Source organism: Podarcis tiliguerta (genome assembly GCF_965153285.1).
Source record: "Podarcis tiliguerta genome assembly, chromosome: 6".
Taxonomy (NCBI): Eukaryota; Metazoa; Chordata; class Lepidosauria; order Squamata; family Lacertidae; genus Podarcis; species Podarcis tiliguerta.
This window is the reverse complement of record NC_139539.1, coordinates 48831356-48853440: the sequence shown is the minus strand read 5'-3', so window position 1 is coordinate 48853440 and position 22085 is coordinate 48831356. Positions and strand designations below refer to the sequence as shown.

General features: G+C 42.6%; 1 protein-coding gene across 25 annotated transcripts in view; it reads right to left on the bottom strand.

Annotated features, from left to right (window-relative positions):
* The window catches only part of PTPRF (protein tyrosine phosphatase receptor type F), a 457928-nt gene that overhangs the window by 66049 nt on the left and 369794 nt on the right, over positions 1-22085 (bottom strand). For all 25 annotated transcript variants that reach the window (XM_083446024.1, XM_083446033.1, XM_083446017.1 and 22 more), the window contains 5 exons: positions 20919-21029; positions 5340-5609; positions 3466-4047; positions 2944-3077; positions 2108-2252 (listed from right to left, as the gene is read on the bottom strand). In XM_083446024.1, the coding sequence (XP_083302150.1) occupies positions 2108-2252; positions 2944-3077; positions 3466-4047; positions 5340-5609; positions 20919-21029 (1242 nt within the window). The remainder of the gene's footprint in view (positions 1-2107; positions 2253-2943; positions 3078-3465; positions 4048-5339; positions 5610-20918; positions 21030-22085) is intronic.

Genomic DNA, 22085 nt, shown 5'->3' with positions numbered 1-22085 from the left:
AAACTCAGATGCTTCACCACCTCCACATGCAATCTGTGATGGCAAAAAAGCAAAACTAGATGAGAAAAATGTTCAACAGAAATTGGTCTTGAGGCATGCAATCCCCTTAACTTTTCTATCAATTAGCAGAAACTTGGATTCTACAGGTTTCTCACAACACATCAGGTCTGCAAAAAACGCTGTTTTCAGACATTGTTCAAGGAAAGGTAAGCTTTAGAATTCCTACCGATAGGCTTGTTAGAACAGGTTTCCCAGTGATCATAGCCACTTAATTCATGCTCCAAATGTTACATTTCATAGGGAAACGTGCTTTGGAACTACATGCCTTCACCCCTCACCTGGGAGGTGTGAAGAGAGGTTTCTTCCTTTACCTGTGGACTAGAATCCATGAATGGCTAAAATGGCACAACATCAGGATTAGCCTTCCTTTAATTGCTGGACTTTAAATTCTTTGCACAGACTCCTAACATGGCCCAGCTACACAGAGCTATGCATGAGTCACAGGTTGGAGATACAGTGGTGCCTCGCAAGACGAAATTAATTCGTTCTGCGAGTTTTTTCGTTCTACGAGTCTTTTCGTCTTGCGAAGCACCAATGTGTATTGACGGTTTCCCATAGGAATGCATTGGCGGTTTTTTTAAAAAAAGGCGCAAGATGTTTCGTCTTGCGAAGCAACTCAGAGAACGAAAAACCCTTTCGTCTTGCGAGTTTTTCATCTTCCGAGGCATTCGTCTTGCGGGGCACCACTGTATCTGCATTACTATTTGCTTCTGATATTTGTCTGTTATGCCTTGTTAGTATGATGGCTGGGCAAGTGCCCAGTCATGGCCTATCAATACACATGCTCCATCAGTAGCTGCTAACAGAACAATTAATAGTATCCACATTCAGTTTGTGTCCCCCAATGTAAAATATTTATGATGCCTCCCTCTGAATATTGTTTCATATATTTTTGTCCAATCGTCCTGGCACCAAGATCCCATTAGCTAAAGAGCAAGTTAAACAGGACTGTTGGAATTCTTATGATTGATGTGCTAATGAAAGGAGGAAAGGTCATTCCAATCATAAGTGGAGCAGTTCTTCCCCACCCTGATTCATCCCAGGCACTCTCTGGCTCCACACAGAGAGGGCGGCTGCTGCCTCCTCTATTGCTTGCCCCACACAGCCACTAAATCCTTGACAGATGGCACAAATGAAAATGTCTCACTTTTCCCCTTTAATGCTTTTTGCATAAAAGCAAGCCCCAAAATCGTTAGTGAAAACAAGCTTATCTCAGAGCTCTTTGATAGCTTTAATCTGCTTATGTGCAGCACTTTGAGCTGCCAATAAAGGTGCATTGGTCTCCTACTCCACCAGCACATGGGCTCAGAAGAGAATGAAAGTGATCCAGCTTGGGTCACCTCTTTATCTGGCCTTCTGACTTACTTCACTGTTTGCCTCAAGCCTTCAAAGCCTTGGAGCAAAACCCACGCAGCAGTCTTCTTCCTCCTTCCACTCCATAAAAGTCAAGCATCCACATGCACCACACACCTCACTCAGCACACATCCCCTTAAGAAGCTATTAATCATTCAATCTACTTGCAAAGATCCCACCACCCCCTCAAGTTAATTCTTCCAGGCTTGCAAATGCCTGCGGTGTAGCAGTAATGCAATGTGTGCATCGCTCCTCTTGTACAGAGATGATTGTCTGGAAGGGGCAGGGAAAAGGCGAGCAATGGTGTCTCTAACTGGGGTATGAGGTACATGCACAGCAGGAAGGTGCATGCACGAGGTGCAGATATCAAACACCCACTACAACTGAATTGCATGGGGAAGAGGATGTGCCAGTAAACTCACAGAGATACAAGGAATAAATCTCATCAGCTTCTCCCACCTATTCCCTTTGCCCAGCATATCTGTGAGTCCACCTGTTGAAAGGGGAAAGCATGGACTGAAGGACAATGGGACAAGACTTACCCTGGGCAAATGGCCCCTGCATCAGAGCCACAGCTGGCCTGTCCTCTCCACATTTCTCTTGCTACTGGTTCCAACCTCTCCATTAACTCTCATACAAAAGTGCAATAAGATTTTGTCCCTCACTCACTCTCAACCAAACAGAGACACTTACTGGACTGTGCTGTTCGAGCTTCCAAAACTGGGGTATAGACCCCTAGGCCCAGCTCAGAGCGGGCTGCCAGCTGGAACTTGTAGAGTGTGTCTGGCTTGAGCCCTTCAAGTGCATATGATGAGGTCTGGTCAAAGTCCACCTTATGCTAGAAAAGGCAAGAGACAAGTTTTTCTTTTACTCAGATTGGGGGGGAGGGAGGGAATAACATAGCTATTGACACCTGAGTATTGGACTCTTGGCTGTGGATGCCTACCAGTACTGCATACTAGGAATCATGCAATAGAGCAATCTATGCTCATCCTATGTAACCCTGAAAGCCATTATTTAAAGGAGATGATTTCACTTCCCCACAGATGTTGTGCATTCTCATTACAGCCATGAGAAAAAAATCACTTTCATTTCCCAGACACTGCAAACTTTTGGCTAATGAAGTATGTGTTGACATAAGTGCGAGTAAGTTAGCATATATAGAAGACAAGCTGTGATAGGTCTTCACTTCGGAGCTACCACCTAATGGTTCAAGGCCAGATAACTTCTGGGACCTGATCCAACTATTATGTGGCAATATGATTGCCAACAAAACTTACTGTTGCTCTTGCAGGAGCAGGAGCTCTTGCAGCTATCATAGGGAGGTGAAACTCTGGTATAGGTTCATAATCCAATGGGAGTTGGATTGCAGAATTCTCACAGATGCACAAATATCTAGTCATGCAAATGCCATTTCCCACAACAATCATACTGGGCCTAACTCTAACAGATATAAAAATAAGTGCCCCATACCCATAGGCTACTTTGGTATAGGTCTTTAACCACCAATGGGTCATGTTGTCCCTCACCTGGATCCCATCTGTCTCTTCCCAATACACCAACTCATACTTGGTGACACGTTCTTGAGGTGCTGGCTGCCAGGTCAGCATGATCCGTGTGTCAGACTCTGCCTCAGCTTGGAAATCAGCTGGCTGAGATGGAACTAGAAACCAATAAAACAAGAGTCAGTTGTGGGAGGGGACTCCAGAGCAGCTTTAGAAAATTTCAAGGTGCAAGCCCTATCATCAAAGCACTTCAACAATGGCATTGTCATAAACACAATCTTAACACATTCTCCTAAGCTCCAGGTTCAAACAAAGACAACTATGTTCTTTCTCAAACTAGTGATTAACCAAAGTATCCACAACTATGCTTAAGTCAACTGTTAACTATGCTGGCAACAGAGTGCTGCTGGAATACCTAATTGAAAAGGACAAATTGCCTACCAAATCCCTAAAGTCTCTGGATCACACCTCAACCTCAGCTCAAAATATTAGCTCTTGGAAACAGTAGGACAGAGAAGGAATAGAGCTCACACAAAACATACATACCACCCTGTTGGGCCTTTATCTGGATGGCATCAGAAGGGGGTCCATCTCCTACTGAGGTGAAAGCCAAGACACGAATACTATAGGTGGCCCCATTTATCAAACTTCCTACAGTGGTGAGATGATGATCATCAGTGTTGTGTTTCTGCCACTTGCTGAGTGGTAGGTGGGGGTCAATGGTGTAGTACACTCTATAGCCACGGATCATCCCATTGGGTTCTTCAGGTTGTTCCCATTGGACCAGCATGGTGCTGGAACTCAGCATCCGTGCCTTCACTTTGAGGGGTGGGCTTGATGGAGCTTGCTCTCCTGTCCGTGCATCCACCAACTCACTAGGGGGACTCCTACCAATGTTGTTTACAGCAATAATGCGGAACTCATATTCTGAGAAGGGGCTTAGGCCACCAATGCTATAGCGGGTGGTTGCCACACCATCTACTTCTCGGAAAGTGCCCTCTAATGACTTGGACTTATATTGGATGACATAGTAGGAGATAGGGTCAGCATTTCCTGAGTCCCAGGTGAGAGTCACACTGGTAGCTGTCGTCTCCGTTACTAATGGCTCCATTGGAGGTTTTGGAAGAGCTGAAAGCAAAAAGCACAATGTCAGTAATTTGATTAGTGCAAATGCTGTAATGTGCAGAGCTATAAAGGAGGCTTAGATGCTTGCTAACATTTTCCTTTAAAGGCAGAAATCATTTCATAGTCAAGAACGTACATTTTTATATTACACATTACCATATATTGCTTGAAGTGCTTCTTAATGGAAGAGTAAACACAGCAATCATGTTATTAGATGTGCTCAAAGCACTTGCTGGCAGCTGGCTAAATAAAGGTAATTTAAACAAGGAACCAAGTCAGGTTTTCTAAAGCAGAAAGGGTTATTCAGCTGAGGTACACTTTAGGAAGCCAGGTTCGTGGCCTTTTCGGAAAGTATACCGGGGCAAAAGTAGTTCCATGTCTACTGTTGCTGCAAGAGCAAGAATATGTGGACTGCAGGGACTTGTGGCAAGCATATTTTTGTGGTGGGATGTTAAGGAAGCCAATCCTGTTATGAAAGTTCCGAGCATTAACAAGAAAGCAGAACTACTCTAGCACAACTGATCACATCAGCCATTTATCCAAAAAAGATAAATTTGTGATCAGTACTGTGTTCTACTATCTTGGGATCCTTCTATGTACTGGCTAGGCACAAGGAAAACATTTATGATCATGAAGAAAAGATTGAGAGACTCCCTGACTCCCATAATGATCACCCTCTGGAGCTGTATTAATGTAAATACTGAAATCACATTAGGTTATAGGATGTTTAGTAAGGTAACAGAACTGAAAGACAGGTGCTCCCACAAAGCTTTTTCAAGTGACCTGACAGAGATATGCTGTCCTGGATGCCATTTCACACCATCCAGATACATGCACAAACCAAACAAATATTAGCTCTTGGGCAGGGCTCTTGAATGACAGTGGAGAGGCCTTATTATTTCTCCCAGAGACTTGCTCTATAATTCTGATGTTTGGCCATTCCATTTATGCACTGTAAGTAAACCTCTATTTTACAAGAAAACAAATGAGAAAACCCTGGGAGATAAATGTTGGGTAACAGAGACGGGGGGTGGGGGGGAGGCACACGTAATGTGTCTTAAGTCTACACATGTACAGCAGACTCCCTGCTACAGATGTTTGCCGTGAACATGCGAGAAGCTGGAAAGACCTGTGCAACAATGGGGCAGGGCTAATGGTGAGGCTCCACAGCATCTTTGTACTCAGGTTCCCCATTCACACCAATAATGACTGAGTAGGGCTTATGTCACAAGTGTACCCCATTCTGCTACCTGGTACCATGCAGAGGTATAGGATACCATGGAGCAGCTTCTTACCTTTGACAGTGATCTGAGCTGTTGCATGGATTACCCCCAGTGAGGACATGGCTTCGCAAGTGTAGTTGGCCGACTGCGTGATGTTGGTCAACTCTAAAACATTCCTGCCCATTGGCATGTCATCTTCTTTCGTCAGCTCCACGTCTCCGACAATCCACTTCACGTAGGGCATTGGGGACCCCACTGCTACACATGTGAGATTCACGCTCCCTCCAGGCATCACCTCATGGTTACTTGGAGGGATTGAAAATCGAGGGGACACTCGCCGCACTGAAACAAGGAATAAACAACTAGTAGGGTCACAGCCTAGACCATTGATATTCACTTGCTCCATACCTAAGGGGTGGGGGTGGGGGAAGGATCAACATTTCTCCTAAGTAGTAGCAAATCAATCCAGAAAAGAAGAAAAGAAAAAAAGAATTCTGAACAAGAGCTGTTCACTGCTCTGCCAAATTTCATACCCAAGATTCTCCCTTTGAGCCACTGGTATTTTCGGCAGAAGCTCAACTATAGGACTGCCACCATAATTGTTCTCCCAACTAAGTTACATTACAGACACTAAAATGTCTCCTTGTTCCAAATGTACCCACTAATTAGAAAATATGCTCACTCCCTGTCCATAGGGTGTGCAGAACCTCTCAAGGTGGAATAAGCTACTACTGGTTGGTTTCACAGCAAAGCAACCTGCAGGACAAACCTATCTTGCAGGGGCAGCTACAGGGTTTTATTTTTAAATTACTGCATGCATTTACTGCTAGCTAAAACAGTGTTCCTGTGCAGGATTCAGCAGTGAGCCTGGGGCACCTCACAGCTGGATCAGAACACCTTGTTGGGTAGGAGCTTCATCCTAATAGACAGGAGATCAGGTCCAAGCTGACAGCAGAGGGCCTGGGTGACAGGATCCTCTCTCCCATTGGGAATGTGTTCCAGGAGAAAGAACACTCCTTATTTCATCACACAGCATCTATTCATATAAAAGTCTCACTTGGGTTATTTTGTAGTCAAACTATTAGATCGGCTAAAGTGCCCCAGCTGTTTGCTGTACACACATCAGTCAGGGAAATGACACTGAGAAATGAGGACCCTTCTTTAAGGCCAGTGTTATGGGCCAATTTAAGGAGGGATAGAGGAACACAACTGAACATAGTAAATCTTTGTCTCCTCTGGACAAACTCATTTCAAATACATACAATAAAATTAAAAATTAAAAGTGTGGGAGGGAGGGTGCAATGTGTCTCTTCTGGGAAGCCTGCTTTTCTGGATCGGAGATGTCACTACACATTTAATATCACAGCCTCTCCAGTCCACAGAGTCAGGGCTGGCAGAGTAGTGAAGAGCTGCAATGCAGAGGGATAGGGTTAGCTGAAAAGCAGTGGGGTGGACTATTTGTTAGCAAGATGGGAGAGACCTGCTCAGGGGCTAAAGCCCACTGGGACTGCCTCATGCTGGGCCTCCTCCTGCGTCATCTCCAGCACCACAAAATCTCGTTAGAAAAGGGGCAGCTGCTGACAGACAGGCTGACAAGACTCGGCTCAGCCTGACACTTCCCCTAATCAAATTTCGCTTGAGCTCTCTTTGATGATTCATTCCCAAACCAGCAGACTCACAGAAATAGACTGAACACAGAAGCCCCCACATTAGAATGTACAACAGAGTGGGGGTTTGGGGATAAATTAGACAATGCTGTCAACAGTGTGGGTATAATACACACTGCCTCAGTGATAAAGCAGAGCTCATCAGCTCCTCGCCAGCTTTTTTAAAGGGGCCCTCCCATAATGATAATGTGCATGTTATCAAATGTCTATATCTACAATCTAGTGGGTTGTTCCTTTTAATAAATTGTTCAATCTCAGATCAATAATTGTGTGCATGGTCACCAGTGAAAGGCTTGCTCCCTGCCTGACAGGGGAGTGCACCCCCAAACAAGACAGAAATTAAAGCAAATCAGAGCTCTAACAGAGTTATGAGAATACCCTGGTATTGAATGGACATGGCAATGGATCAACATGATGGGGTGGTTGTCCAACGCAGCCTGGTTCTGATCGGCAAGAGGCAGGACTCGTTCTCCCCCCCACAATGAACATGGTATTGAGCCAGTACATGAAGAGGTTTGTTCATTTGTTGTGTTTTATTCCAGGGACCAACCAACTTCCCACCCGCTCACCAACCAAACTGGTCTCAAAGAAAAGCAAGCTTGAGTAGTAACACAACAGGCTCGTGCACGGCAATAATTGACTGACTTGACATGCGCCAGACAGGAAAAAGGCCAGGTATGGGAAAGAAGCTGCTACATAAAATCTTGACAAAAAACAAGGGTGGGAAGGTTGAAATGCACAGATAGGCAAGCACGAGGAACAGGAATGAGATTGGAAGGAATTCATGCAGAAGGGGTGAAAGAATTCAGTAGCATGCAGAAACCACCTCTGCCATCCACTCCAGTGAGAACCAAGCAAGATAGCTCCTACAACTACCTCCGATTACCTAAGCCACCTTCAGATGCATGCATGAGCAGTGGTTAGAATTAGAGTGAATCTCCACCAGAACAGCATTCCCTGACATATCTCTCAGAACATCAGTCCCCAGCTGTCTCCTTTGTGGCCGTAAAAAGACCTGTCAAGACCATGCTTGGGAAGAAAGAACACGGCTTGTGAATCTGCCGATAAGCGCTTTAGTTCATTCAGCAAAGAGCTATCGAGAAAACCTCTTGCCCTTTTTGAAAGCTGCTGTTTACTATTCTAGCGGCAGGGGAAGAGAAAAGGTTACTCGACAATGTATCAGAGAGGGGTCTCTTCTAGCCTAGCCACAGGATGAATGGCAATGAAAATCTCTTCCCCCCCTCCAATCCCCACACAAAACCAAGCCGATTTAAAGAAAGGCTGTAGGCAAGCCCCTTCCCCAGGGGTAGGTTACTCAAAAAGAGGATCGGAAATCAGAGCACTTCTGATTCCACAAGACGACTCAGCCAAATGTCACTCTTATGACTGAGCAGAGATATGCATCTCCCTAAGGCCAACACAGACACTAAGCTGATGAACCTTTTCTTTCCTATTGGTACGTTGATGCAGCAACAGTTCGAGATTGGTTACAGGGCACAAAGGTGCAAAAGTGAGGCTGCTGCCTTAGTTCTTCACTCAGTTTCCACTGTTTCATTTCCAAAAAAATGCTTGCCTTCTTCCTGCCCTAGGTTGCCCTATTAATGACCTAGCCTCAACAAATTGTCCTCCAGCCACAATACGTTGCCTAAGTACTGCACTGTGCAAGCAGAATAGATTGTTTCTGTTGGTCAGAATGGGTGGTGGCAGGAACAGCTCCCACACTAAGGCTGTGAAGACTCCGACAGTATCCAGTGTTTGTTGCCCTTATGCTGTGCCTGCCTCTGTAGCATCACTTTGGTGATTTCTCTCTTCCAGTCTGGTTGCAAATACTCTTCAAATGTGCTGCAAATCAAACTGTAGTTCTCATTATGTAGAGGGGAAGAACAGAGGCAAGGTGATCAATGGAGGCTCAGTTGTGTGCCTTACTAGCGAGTGGGAGGCAACCTCCCTTCTATCTAGTCTTTCCTTGGCTATTAAACTACACACTGAGATCTTAAAATGTCAATAAAACAGGAACAGATGGATTTAGAGATGCTACTGTCAATCCAGGCTGGATTATAATCTAGAAAGAATGCCTGGGAAGGTTAGAAAGGAGGTGGATACCAACCTAGCAGCAGTATAGCATTCCTGGGTAATTGGCAGCTTCTTTGTGGGCAGAGTCCAGTGGGATGTGAAGCACAGCTGTCAATCAGCATTAGAACATTCTGGCAGAGCAGAACTAGTGAAGGTTGCTTACACAGCATTCCCAAGCATGCATATGGTTCTAGCTTCCACTAGGCTCCAATCCTTCTCCTGCCTCTGGCATGACAATCAATAATTAAGGCAGATCCATTCCCACCAATTGCAGGAATCTGCAGAAATCCTCTTCCAATTTACAAAGCAAATCACAAGGACCAAACGAGAGTGGATGCCTTCCAAATAATTCCAGTATCATTCACACTATCATGACTTCTTTTCTCAGTAGAATTTGTCAAGAGTTTTTTTGTTTTGTTTCCTGTAAACTCCTTTTAGATAAAGCAGAAGTGTGCAACTTGGTGATTTTGGAAGAAACCACATGGGGAAAACTATTGTAAAGGTCTATGGGTAATGGTGTTCAAGGTTTATTTCAGCAGACTATCGAACATGAAATTCACTGTTATTCATCCCAGAGCATGGCATCCTAGATGACTCACAAAAGAGGAAAATCCCCCAGGCTTCCCTACGGAATGGAGCATGCAGGGCAATCATTTGGCAGTCAAGGTGGAAAGTAAGTGACATATTCTGAGCCATCTCACAGCAGTGGAGGTGATAAGAAGACACCAGTAGAGACCAGCTCCACATTCTGGAAGGTGGGGAGGGGAGATGCAGGCAATACCACAAAGGGAGGTGGAGAAGTGTTAATAATTTAGCATGCATTAGCGCCTTCCTTGCATACAGAATAAATGTGCATGGATCAATCAACCTGCTTAGCTCAGATTAGAGCAGCTGCTTCTCGGATTTCATAAAAACACTGAGGTAATCTCACTAAAAGTCCTCCTCCCATCACTTTTCTACTTCCATCCTGGGAAACTCCAGGCACTAAGCAATTGCTAAAAGCTGGGCAGTTTTAACAACTATTAATTGATTACTGCAGCAGAGCTAAGAGAAGGCCACTGCAAAATAATAACAGAAGGAGTGCTAGAGTCACAGTAAAAGTGAAAGGCACCAGCCAGCCAAAATTAATTTACAGTAAAAGATGAATTCCTGTTGTTGTTGTTGTTAGCACTTTTGGACAGTAGGATCAATGGTGTGTTATTTTTAAAAATTCCTTAATAAGCAATTTGCTTTTGTCACTCGCAAAGCTTCAACTCTTTTCATAGTCTGACTTTAAAATCTCATACACAAACCCCACTTCATCTTCTGCAAGTATTGCATTGGACCATGACGTGCTTAGGGATTTTAATCTTTGTCAAAAGTTGTTTCCAGATTCTAGAGTATTAATTAAAGTTCAACATTGTGAGTCTTGATTTAGCTTTTAGCACTCTTAGTTGTGACAAAATGCCAGAACCATCCAGAAACAAAGGCAAGGTAGTAACCATCGTTGCAATATAATTTTGACTTTCGCAAAACATTTTATTCAAGATATCTTAATTTTGAGCGGGAGACTATGCAAATTGATCCCCTCCTTCAGGTAGCGAAACTGCTTTAATAAGCTGTTCATGCACAAGACAACTGCCTCCTCTCTCAATTCTTCCATAATATAAATCTCATCTTCCTGACACCTGCACAAGTTTGCTAACTGGATCAGCTTACATGTATGGTTTTGTTTCTGGCTTTGTGGGAACGCTGGGGTAAAAGCAATGCTGTTGGGAAACTGAACAATCCTTCCTCCTGTATTGTCCAGTGCCCACGGCTCTATCTTACTCTGCTTTATCACAACTGCTTCTGGAAGGTGGGCAAACTGGAAAAATTATCAGATCTGAATAACCCCTCCACCCCTTCTCATACTTGTCATTACTGTTTTAAACAATATCTCCTGATGGAAAGGTAGTTCCTAGGGCCTCCCAATCTATTGACAGAATCATCAGCAGGAGGGAGAAGACTGGAAGGGAAAAAAAGATGCATTTAGAGTCTAAACTCCTGTTCAAACAATGCCTCACTATTTATGTTCCCAATACATCCCTGAGTGCTGACATTTTATAGACAATTTCCAAAACAGGGCCTAGCCATTTTTGGATTATATTTCAGCTATAACTTTTAGAGCTAATTATTTGCGCTGACAACCCCATATAAAAGAGGATCTATCATTACAGCAGAGCAATGCCAAAGACCTATCACGGTTCGGCCTGGTGACACGCTAATAGCAAAGCAAGGGAGAGGCAGACTCTGCAGCTCTGGAATTTGCATTCATTCACTTCTGAAAATAACACAGCATTAAGGGGGGGGGGAAGAGCTGCTATATCAAGATAAAACAACTCCTTAATAAATAACCTGGTAGCAATCGTAGAGCAATAATTAAATGCATGGGTGAACAGTACACAGTTGTAAGTAAAGCTGGGGGGGGGGGACAAAAACTAAGATGTAATTATCAGTGCCAAACAAATTATAAGGCTTGGAACATCCCACTGGAATATTTAGCATCTAACATATCTCTCCCCATTAAATGTTTGAGCTTTGGGACATTTCTGGTGGGCTGGGACCAAGCAACATCCTGGTCAAGGGCTGTTCCACATATGCCTTTTTCTCACAAGGGTGTTGGGAAACATGTACATCTGGGAATATAGTGTGAAAATAGTGCCTGTTTTCCACAGGCGAGTGGCTGTGGCTTTAAAACAATAAAGAAAGAAAGACAACTGAAAAGCAGTTTGCTAGATGAAGTATTCTGATAGATTTTTAAACAGCAGGAGTTTTATGGAAGCTTAACTGGATGGAATGGAAACCTAAAGGAATTAGAAATTTTATTTATTGATGCAGAATATGATATATTTTAATGAAACTGGAACAAAAAGTTGGATTTAAAATGAATTTTGAGCATATAAGTTGAAATATCACGCTGAATTATAGAGAAGTGTGTACATAACACTTGTGAATAACATTAATGATGTTTATGTATGGTTTGTAAAGTGTAACTAATAATAAAAATAAAACACACCCATTTGTGCACTGGAGAAAATGGAAGTCACACTTATGATTTTAATATGTGAAGGTGTAAGCATAATGCATGAAACAGCCCTAAGCATATATCTGTCAATCAAGCCTACTTTTGCTATTGATATATGCTGGTGGTTGCACTGGAAGAAGGGATTTAATTTGTTCAGGTTACTTGACCTTGCACATGAAAGTGCCAGGCAAACAGAATCTGTGCAGCTTCAGAACGTTTCACTATCTCTCAGCTTCAATTCCTGCCAGGATCATATGCAATGTTGCCCTAAACAAGCTTTGGTTTATGTCTGAAAACAAGAAAACTTTCTCCCCTTTCTCCCCTTGTTAAGGGGAGCATATTCAGAGAACTAAAATGAAAACAAAAGCAACAGCTCTGGGACAACTGCAATGACAGCTCATTAAACAAGTTCTAATTCTAATGAAGTTCACTTAGTATGGCTGTGTAGCAGCTTGAGGAATCTTGGTTTAAGGGATGGTCCAAATAGCAGTGTCTCAGGGTTCATGTACTTTAGTGCTATTGTGCTAAACAAGAAGCACAAACAACAGAAGAGTAACTTGGAAAACTAGGTGCTTTTAAAATACAGACTCCAACCAGAAGTCCTGGCATGCAGAATAGGGTAGTCACTGTCCTGTGATCATTACAGGTACACAGGAAAAAGTGTGGGAACATAAGGGATGCAATAGCGGAGCATGTGGACTGAAGGAGGAACATTATCCCCCTTCAGAACTAATGCATAGACATTTCCTAACTCTCAATATCCACCATTCTCTATTACTTGGTCATTTTAGGGCCTATAAAGTTATGGATTCTGTTTCTTTCATCAAAGGAATACTACCTTGGGTCAGAGAAAGTTGTTGATATATCAATAGGAATTGCTTCAGGTTATGGCACTGCTAAGTCCAGGCAACATCCTCTCTTAATTTCAATACTCAGCACCATTTTGAAAATACCTGACTTAGAACAGAAGTTGAACTTCAATGGAAATATTGGAGTAGCTTAAGCCACCTGCTAATTTTGCTGTCTACCAATCACCTTTTGTCTAATATCTTGGTGCAACACAGCACTGTCAATAAGAGAAAGGCAGGTAAGATAACGGCACACCTTCCTTTCTCTAGTACAGTTGTTGCCCTTGCTGAGTGAGTCCTTGTCCAGGGAAGAATGAAGTCCCTGGGTTTCAGGTATACAGGTAACAATCCTATAAACAAAAATGATCCAGCACGAGAAAACGCTGCTTTTTCAATTACATCAGTGGTGCTTTGCATGTATCATAAACACAGCATCTCAAACGCAAGTGTGATGTGGAATGAATTCAATGTGTTAAAAAGGCAGCTATGGTGCCTCTATCAGTTGCTCCTTCCTCTTCCTACTCTATACCAAGCAGCTTACACTGTGAGCGAGGGGTGTCCACCCCGACCGAAACTTCAAATCAGTACTTTGCATTCCTCAACAAAAAGGAAAGGTCACACAGGAGTCTAACAAAGTAACAGATTAAGGCAAAACCCACTCTGCTGCCTACTCTCTATGTACATGCACCCCATTCCCATCTCAAAACACGGAAATCTTTGGGATGGACTGCATGCAGATAAGGGTCTGTGCATTTTAAACATCAAGCGACAAAAGGCATGCAAGCAGTGTGGTCAATGCTGTCAGCAAGGACATAGCAATTAGGAAGCAGATTCAGGCCTGCTATGGCAGTGCCTGGCAGAGAGCCAGGGGCCATCAGACCCTCCCCTTGCAGGGCTGGCTCTCCATCCCCTACTGGAAAAGTCTCATCAGAGGTGGCATACTGTAGATGGATAAGAAGTGAAAAGGACCAACCTTCTCGCGGATCTGAGAGATGAAAGTTTGTTTTGTTTGATGACATTGTGCGATGAAGATGAGAAGGGAATAAAAAAAGACAAGGAAAAACACAGAGAGTAAAAACAGGCCAAGCTGCATGTGTCTGCACAGCACTGAAACAACAAGACATGATGGTAGAGACCGGCCAGGACTACCCACTGTGCAACTGTGCACGCACGCACACACACAAACATTCCTGCCACAGAACACTGGATTCAGCTTCTCTTCCTCATCCAGATGCACACAACCAGACCATCAGTATATAGGAGCACATGTCCCAGGAACACCAAGAGCCAAGTTGATTTTGGTAGGCTGCCCCCACTTCTGGCCAAGTACAGGCAAGAACAAGTGTGCACACACTCATGGACATACCCACCACATTTCAGACACCACAGGATTTTCAGTCAAGTGCCAAGCTCCGTTCCAACTGTACAGACGGTAGCGGAGGCACTTTAACCCCCACCTGCCTCTCTCACACAGCTCAGTATCTGCACACACGCCCCATCACTCCTCAACACAGAGGAAGCAGTCCTGGTGAACAATGGGAATTTTTTAAGCATGAAGAGCCTCTTTCTCCCTCTTTCCAAACAGAGCTAAAAGCAGCAGAGAAACATTAGTGCAGTATGAACCAGTTGCTGTGTCAGGACCCCTGATGCACTGAACTGGGAAAGAAAGGAGGGCAAGAAGTCAAAGCAACGATCACCCCAAATCAGCAGGGCAATCCAGTACATTCCTGTTTTTGTTCCTGCAGGAGAGATAGTAAGAGGTTAGTTGTGTTTCCCTGAAGGGCATGGAAGACCTCGTTTCCTTTGCAGGAATGACCTTATAGCAGCTAATATCTGTGGTGAATCGCCTGAAACTGAACCCTTGCTGAGAGAATGCAGAGACTGTTCTGGTGGTTAGAAACTGCTTATGAGTCACATTTTAAGGGTGGGAAAAGGCATGGTGGGAGGGTGGAGCGGGGGACACACTGCCTGTCAGCAGAACACACTCTCAATTAAAACCCTTAATGGGAAAGATATACACTGTATGGTTGGTTCCATCAGTAATTCATTTGCAAGGATGAGAGAGGATGGGATTTCAGCTAGTTTTCATGATGTGCAGCCACCTACCTGCTCCTTAAACAGACTGCACCAAGAAGTACCATGGAAGCTAAGATACTACTCCACAGTGCATATTCTCAGCACTGATACACAATAGATGTGGGGGAGGAAGGGGAAAAGGAAGCACTGTACTCCTCTCTTTGCATAGAATCGAAGAGTATGTGCTCACTTGCTCAAGGACCAGAATGAAGTGTGTTGCAGTAGTTCCACAGAAAGTGGAAATATAGTTTTAGTTCTGCATACTCCTTTGTCACCACCCAGGAGTGAATGGAAAAAGTACTTTGTCTTTTCTGAGTGTGACAGGAGGATTGTACCACATTTGTAGTTCCACAGTTGTTTCAGGGGATAATGGGAAGATGGCAAAGGTTCCACCTTTGGATATGTAGTCAAATGATTGTTCATAAGATTCTATTATTTGAACCTAATCTGTTGTATGAAGAGATTAGAATCCCAGCTATATAACCTTCCTATTAAAAAAGGTTCAAATCTTTGGGACTTCAGCAATTTGGGTGGGTTTGAATTTTGACTCAGTTCCCCAGTGCAGACCTACATTTCTCAGTGAGGTGAGCAGACCTGTGTCTGGGGCTGTACTGCTTCAGAGTACAGATAGGAGGATTACATAAAGATTCGCCAATATGGAGCCAAAATATTAATAATAATTCCTGTACGTTAGTAAATTAGTATTCTCTGAGAGAAGGCTAGGCTAGAATCTTTCCCTTTGACATTTAGTTTTCTAAGTGGAAGTGATATTTTTATAGGAAAGAGAGCATTGAATCATGTGAACCCCACTAGCGGTCTGAAATGTATCAGCCCAGATACAGTTTTACTACCCCACTGAAAAGTAATTGCATAGAGGCAGCTACTTTGCAAAATTACCAGCATTCCACAAAAAAGGAACTAACACTGAGGTAGGCAATATGAAAAGAAGACTGTGCTATCTGAGGTGCACAGCAATGCTATACAACTCATCAGTACAAAGCCCAGGCCAGGCAAGCTGTAATGGTTGCCCACATGTGTTTGTACTTTAGATTACAGTAAGCAAGGTTCACTTATGAAGCACACTAATACAAACAGATAACTTTCTAGCCCGTCAGTCAAGAATGATCTTGGGGCCTGTAATTTGTTACTAATTGCTGGATTATCTCTTAATCACTTCTTATACTAATGGATTATAGGAAATGAACATCTGCAGCTGAGTCTGCTCTGGAAAGACCCTGGATGGAAGCAGCTACACCTCATCTCATGTTGAAATTGTGCCTGCTTTATCAGTAAATATGCCAACACCTAGTGAGAATTGGAATGCTCACTTTCTCCCCAGAGCCCTTCTCTTCATCCCTTATCTCTGGCACAGCAGGAAGCAAGTCCTCCTGCTCTTTTCAGAACACTGGGACTTAAAGGCAAGACAGTAAGAAGTGCAGTAGTTTACATCTTCCATGGAAAGAGCAATATATGCAAAATATAACTGACACCACAACCTCAAGTTCTGCTATCACCTACAGGAGCCAAGAAAGGCCTTAAGTGTTCCATGTTTCATGGGCCCCATCTGTCAGTAGTCTGACAGCAACTGCTAGTCTCACTTGATGAGGGGCAACAGCATCAAAATAACAAATGTGATATTGGACAAGCAATCAGAAGGCACAATGCTGTTCCCAGTATTCCACAGAGAAAAAGAAAGTAAATGAAGAGGTTGAGAAACTCCTACTAACCCTGATTACTTTGATAAGGTCAGAGAAGCTCCCAGTAACCCTGATCACTTTGATAATTTATGTATAAGCCTCATAGCACATTCTCCTATCCTCTGCAGAAGAAGCAATGTGGTAACAGTTAGGGTGATTACTTGCACAATAATCCCCACCCCAAACAAGAAAATCCATCAACCCAAAAGAGGACAAAAGAGGGCACTGGTTTGCCTAAAAATTGTATATGCCAATTTGTAAGTATAGATGCCCATTTAGAAACAGCTGTTATAATTTAACTAACAATACAATGCATTTCATCATACTGGAGAAGTCAGTGACAAAGAAACTGGTGTGCTTGCTTAATATTTATTTTTAAGAACTCCTATTTAAAATATTTACCAGCTAGTTGTGCATAGAATTGTAGCCTTATTATTATTATTATTATTATTATTATTATTATTATTATTATTACTATTATTATCCAGTTACACGTCTAACCTCTTTTTCCAGAAAAAGGGCAAGACATGCCTTATCACAGTGTAAAGTTGGTGTTTTTTTAATCATAGCACCTTTCTGTATAAGGCTTATGAGATTAACATTTTTTAAAAAGTCACAATGTGATCAGCTTTTCATACAGAAAGGTAGTAACAGTTGCATCTATTTACTCAGAAGCAACTCCCACTGAATTCAGTGGGTCTTGCTTCCATGTAAATAAGTGGGTACAGGATTGCATCCTAACCAATCTCTGGTTTTGTGGGTCAACATTTTACTTTAATAGTTGATTCAATTAGCAATTTTATTGTTCATAAAAAATATCCTTCAAAATTGCATTACTAACTGGGCTGACATAATCTGGATGACACAGTGATGGGTAACTCTTAGCTGATGCTCAATTTATAACTCTTAAGCGATAGAAGGATATGTGGCTCAGAGAGCAAACTTTTTTATGTGCGGGAGGAATATAACTAAACCAAATTATCCACCCTGGAGTTTGTATCCACTGAAGCTGGTTGGGGAAAACTGACGGAAAATGCAGAAGAGTCCAAGTGACAACCATTTCAACTTAAAAGGTTGCTAGGAGAGAGAAAAAAACATTTTGGTAGGATGCCGCAAGAGCTAATCCAACCATCTGAGATCCACAAGCCACATTCAGCCTATGTACAGCTACTCAGACCATCCCCCTGCATGTTATATTTTATTCATGGAAAGAATTATCTCCTTTTCCCACTGACTGTTTTTCCCCCATGTACACAAGATTAGTTGATGTAGGGAAGTGGTTAAAGGTGTGGTCTAAGAAAGAGGAAGTACGCAGTTCAAAGAGCTCAGCTATGATTTGCTCCCAACAAGCAGGTCTCTCTCAGTTTCACCTCCTAATTTGTAGTATGTGGATACTGATAGTGGTCTATTTTACAGAGTGTAAGGATTATTGAGAGGAGTTATGAAAATGATATGAGCACTAAGGAAAAGTGTTCGGTTATTATACATGCAGGTTATATTATACAAACAGAAAACTATATGGGATTGGAGGCGCCAGCTACACAGATTACTGTGGCTTGCCATTTACTCTTCTCAGAGCTACACAGAGACCAGATCACACACTGTAGGATGCTTCTAACTCTTTGGATGCACATCTGAACAAGGGTAAGGGACAAGCTACATGTTATGTTGCAGCTATGGGTAACAAACCCCTGAATGGTTCCTCCTCCTCCTCCTCCCTTGCAAAGTGCTGTTGCAAGGGGATGCAGTGCAAGGAGGGAGGAGGAGGAGTAAAGGGGAAGGAGTAAAAGTGACTCTTAACCTTCCTTTACCAGCCACTTTCCCCTGAAACTGCAACCCTCATCTTTTCGTTTGTGAGGGTCCAGACCTGTGATTTCAAGGTTACCAGGAATTCAGAACCTTGGTTGGGATAAAAGCAGCTGTGTGTGTGTGTGCATATACACACCCACACAGGAACAGCAGTGGGAAAATTGAATACTCCATCCCCTGATGCAAACCAACCCTACCTTAGGACACTTTGCAAGCAAGAAGGGGTCATCATGGCTACAGTATTCCTTGCCTCTAGTGACATGAAACTTGTATGGTTTCAGTAATATAACATGTGGATAATATTTGTGCATACATTCTGTTCTGTTTTCTCAAACAAGGGAAGTAGCCTCCTGCTTTGGCAATGGATTGCGAGCCAAAGGAATGGTGAAAGTCTTTCACTGGGCTGGTTAGGGGGTCTATTTTGTTCTATAAAACGAAGCCGCCTGCACAAATATAGTCCGAGAAACAGTACATATGGCAAACCTCCACAGGGGACAATTTATGTAGTAACCTGTCTTTTATATACTATGGGGCTTTATCTCAATCCTGCAGCTTGGAGTCCAACCTTGTAAAGATTATACGCAATAAAAAGAGGCTTGTTTCGAAATTTATGCCTGAGAAATACAACAGTTAATAGAAAATGAGCCACACACACAGGGCTAGAAACATATCCTTACTAGAAGCTTGGCTTGTGTCACCTTATCTCCAGAGAGAGCCAGCCAGCCAGCCTGCTAGCTGAACAACCTGCTCTTCGCATCAAACCTGGGGTCACAGTTTACTGCACTCCTTAGAATCTAAGGGGAGTTCTCTAGCTAAATAAAGAAAGTCTCAACAAACAGGGAATCAGGCAGGTTTAAAGGTGAGGTTTCTTTGCCTTGGCAAGCTGTGTATTCAGGTGAAACATTAGCCTTCCCAAGCATTTTCGGAAAGGCTTGACACAGAGAAAGATACTTGGAAAAAAATATGTGAAAGTGGTTAAGAATGTCCAAAAATTTACACAACAATGTAAACATGAAATATGTTCAAACAAACACCCTCCCTTTACTCTGGGGAGATATGACATTATTTTTACTAGAGCTGACTACATACACACACACACACACACACACAGAGTACAGGGTATATAAGGTCAATAATAAGCACATTATGCTTGAGAAATGGGCATTTCTGCTGCACAGATAAAGAGTTCTGAGACTATCTGAAACTTCAGCATCGTACAGATTTGTATGTTGAAATTGTTCTGCAAGATGAAACGGCACCTGTAGAAAATGAGTGCTGAACACAATGAGAGTAACCGAGAGACCTAGAAGCAATCACACAGTAAGTCATTTTGGCTTCTCTTGGGAATAACTCTTCCTCAGCTTGGTTAAGGCAGCTCCCCTCCACCCCACAAATAAAAGGCGTGTGCATGAGTATTAGGAAGCAACGATCAAGTGAGGAGACAGAGAGAGAGAAAAAAGAGAAAAGACAGAGGAAGGAATGAAGATGGAAACAGTATTTCTAAACGGGTAGTTATTGAGATCCAGGACCTAAGAAGGAATAAAATATGAGTTTAACTGCCAACCAGTCAAAGGCACCAAATTGACACTCTTCTTCTTTCCCACTGTTATGTAAGTACCAAACCACACCAAGGGGTGTCTTACATTAATATCCCTGGCTAATACAAGGTCTGGCCAAGGAGAACACACATTGTCCCCATGTAAAACAGAACAGAAAACTCATCAGCTTTTAATGAAGTACCAAACTCTTTGATCTCCAAACACAAAATTCTGTATCAAATTTAACGTAGTGAGTGAAAAGACTTTGAGATCTGGGAATAATAACAAATTAAGAAAACAGTCTGGCAAAGTGGCTTCATGCAACAAACTGAAGCTGATTCTCAGCAGGAATGGAAGCTATTGTAATAGCTTCTGCAATAATCCCCGTTGCTGACAAGGTGTTGACCAAGAGAGCTTATGGAAACTAACATGCTATTCCAGAGTCAACATGATGCACCAACTCACCTGCAAGAGAACAAGTCAAGCTTATGAAATGAATGCTCAAAGCTTTATCTCATTAAAATAAATAAATAAACCCTCCCCAAAAAGGTGAGAAAAAGAGAGACCCACTAATTTCACAAAGCCCCCAAACACGCTTTTGTTTAACAAAATATACAAATAATTAAACATGAACTTCTGCCCCCTTTATGACAGTGGTTTAACCAGTTTGACCATTAAAGAAGCTCTGGCGAAAAAAATGAAATAAAGAAGAAAAATTGTGGTAAGAATTGACTTTCCAAAGCTTGAACTCAATGACTGGTTGGGCATTTAGGTTTCATCATTTACAATACATCATAAAGGTAACCTCTCACTGCTACGTCTCATGGGTCATTAGAGAAGGTGTAGACACGGAAGAGAAGGTAGAAAGGGATGGAAGTTTGCCTTCTCCAACTTTACCTCGCACATAAAGGTTGGCTGGAGCAGAGTAACGGGTCCCAGCACTGTTCGTGGCGACACATTCATATTTGCCTTGGTCTGACTCTTCACTGTTCTCAATCTGTAGAGCTCCTATGTGGAAAATAGAACACAGACAATATTGGTTATAATAATATATTTACAAAACATGTACATTTTTGCTCTGTGTCCCTAACTTAGGACACAAAGGGCTTCTGGTAAATGTGTGGCATGGCACTTCTCAGAGGGTCCACCAAACACCACTTCCACTTGGTTGTTGCTAAAAAGCACCTGCTGTGTCCAGTTTTTATAGCTGCACAGGCAAACAGTTATTGACACCTTTTCAATTCACTTCTTATGGAACACATCCATTTCTACCAAGCACAGAAAGTTTCAAAAGAATTCAGGTTTATCCGTTGAAATATCACAACAAATACCATCTTCACACAACCAATTTGCATCTTGGTGCACTACTCTCTTTCCTTCAATTATCAATTCGATTCTCTAAAATTAAACCTTCACTTCCCCATAAAGTACGAATAACAGAACCTCAGAAACCTACAAACCAAAAGGATTACAAGATTGTACCCTGAGAAGTCCTTTGCATCTCTGCTTCTGAAGACTACTCCTTTCATTTATGATAAAGAGCTCAATACAACCATCAATACAATTAATAAGTCAGCATCAGAAAATGGTACAACTTGTGTTAAATCCAATTTAAACCTGAAATCAGCCCAACCCACATTAGGGACAAATACGGCTTGAATTGCATTCTTGTTCCTTATCTCGTCCATCATAGATGAGTGCTGAACCCTGTCCAGTTGTTTCGTCTGGAAATCATTTAAAATGGGCTGCATCTAGTTTGTGGAGGAAGTAAGGATGACAATGGTGAAGGGGAAAATAAGCAAAGGGTGAATGTAGAAGTAGCCTTGATGTCACATTGCCAGATCAGAACCTCCATACTTCCTGAGTAGCAAAGACTTTCTTGGTTCTTCCAGAAGTTGAGATTCCAGAGATGGCAGAAGAGGGCATTTGCTCAGAAACACATACACACCTGAACCAAGAGAAAAAGCATTAACCTGTCTGCTTGTCAGAGTCTGAACCCATTTCCATTTGCCAGAGAAAACAGCACTGTGAACAGAAGCCAAAATTGCTGTCTCCGCTCTTCCC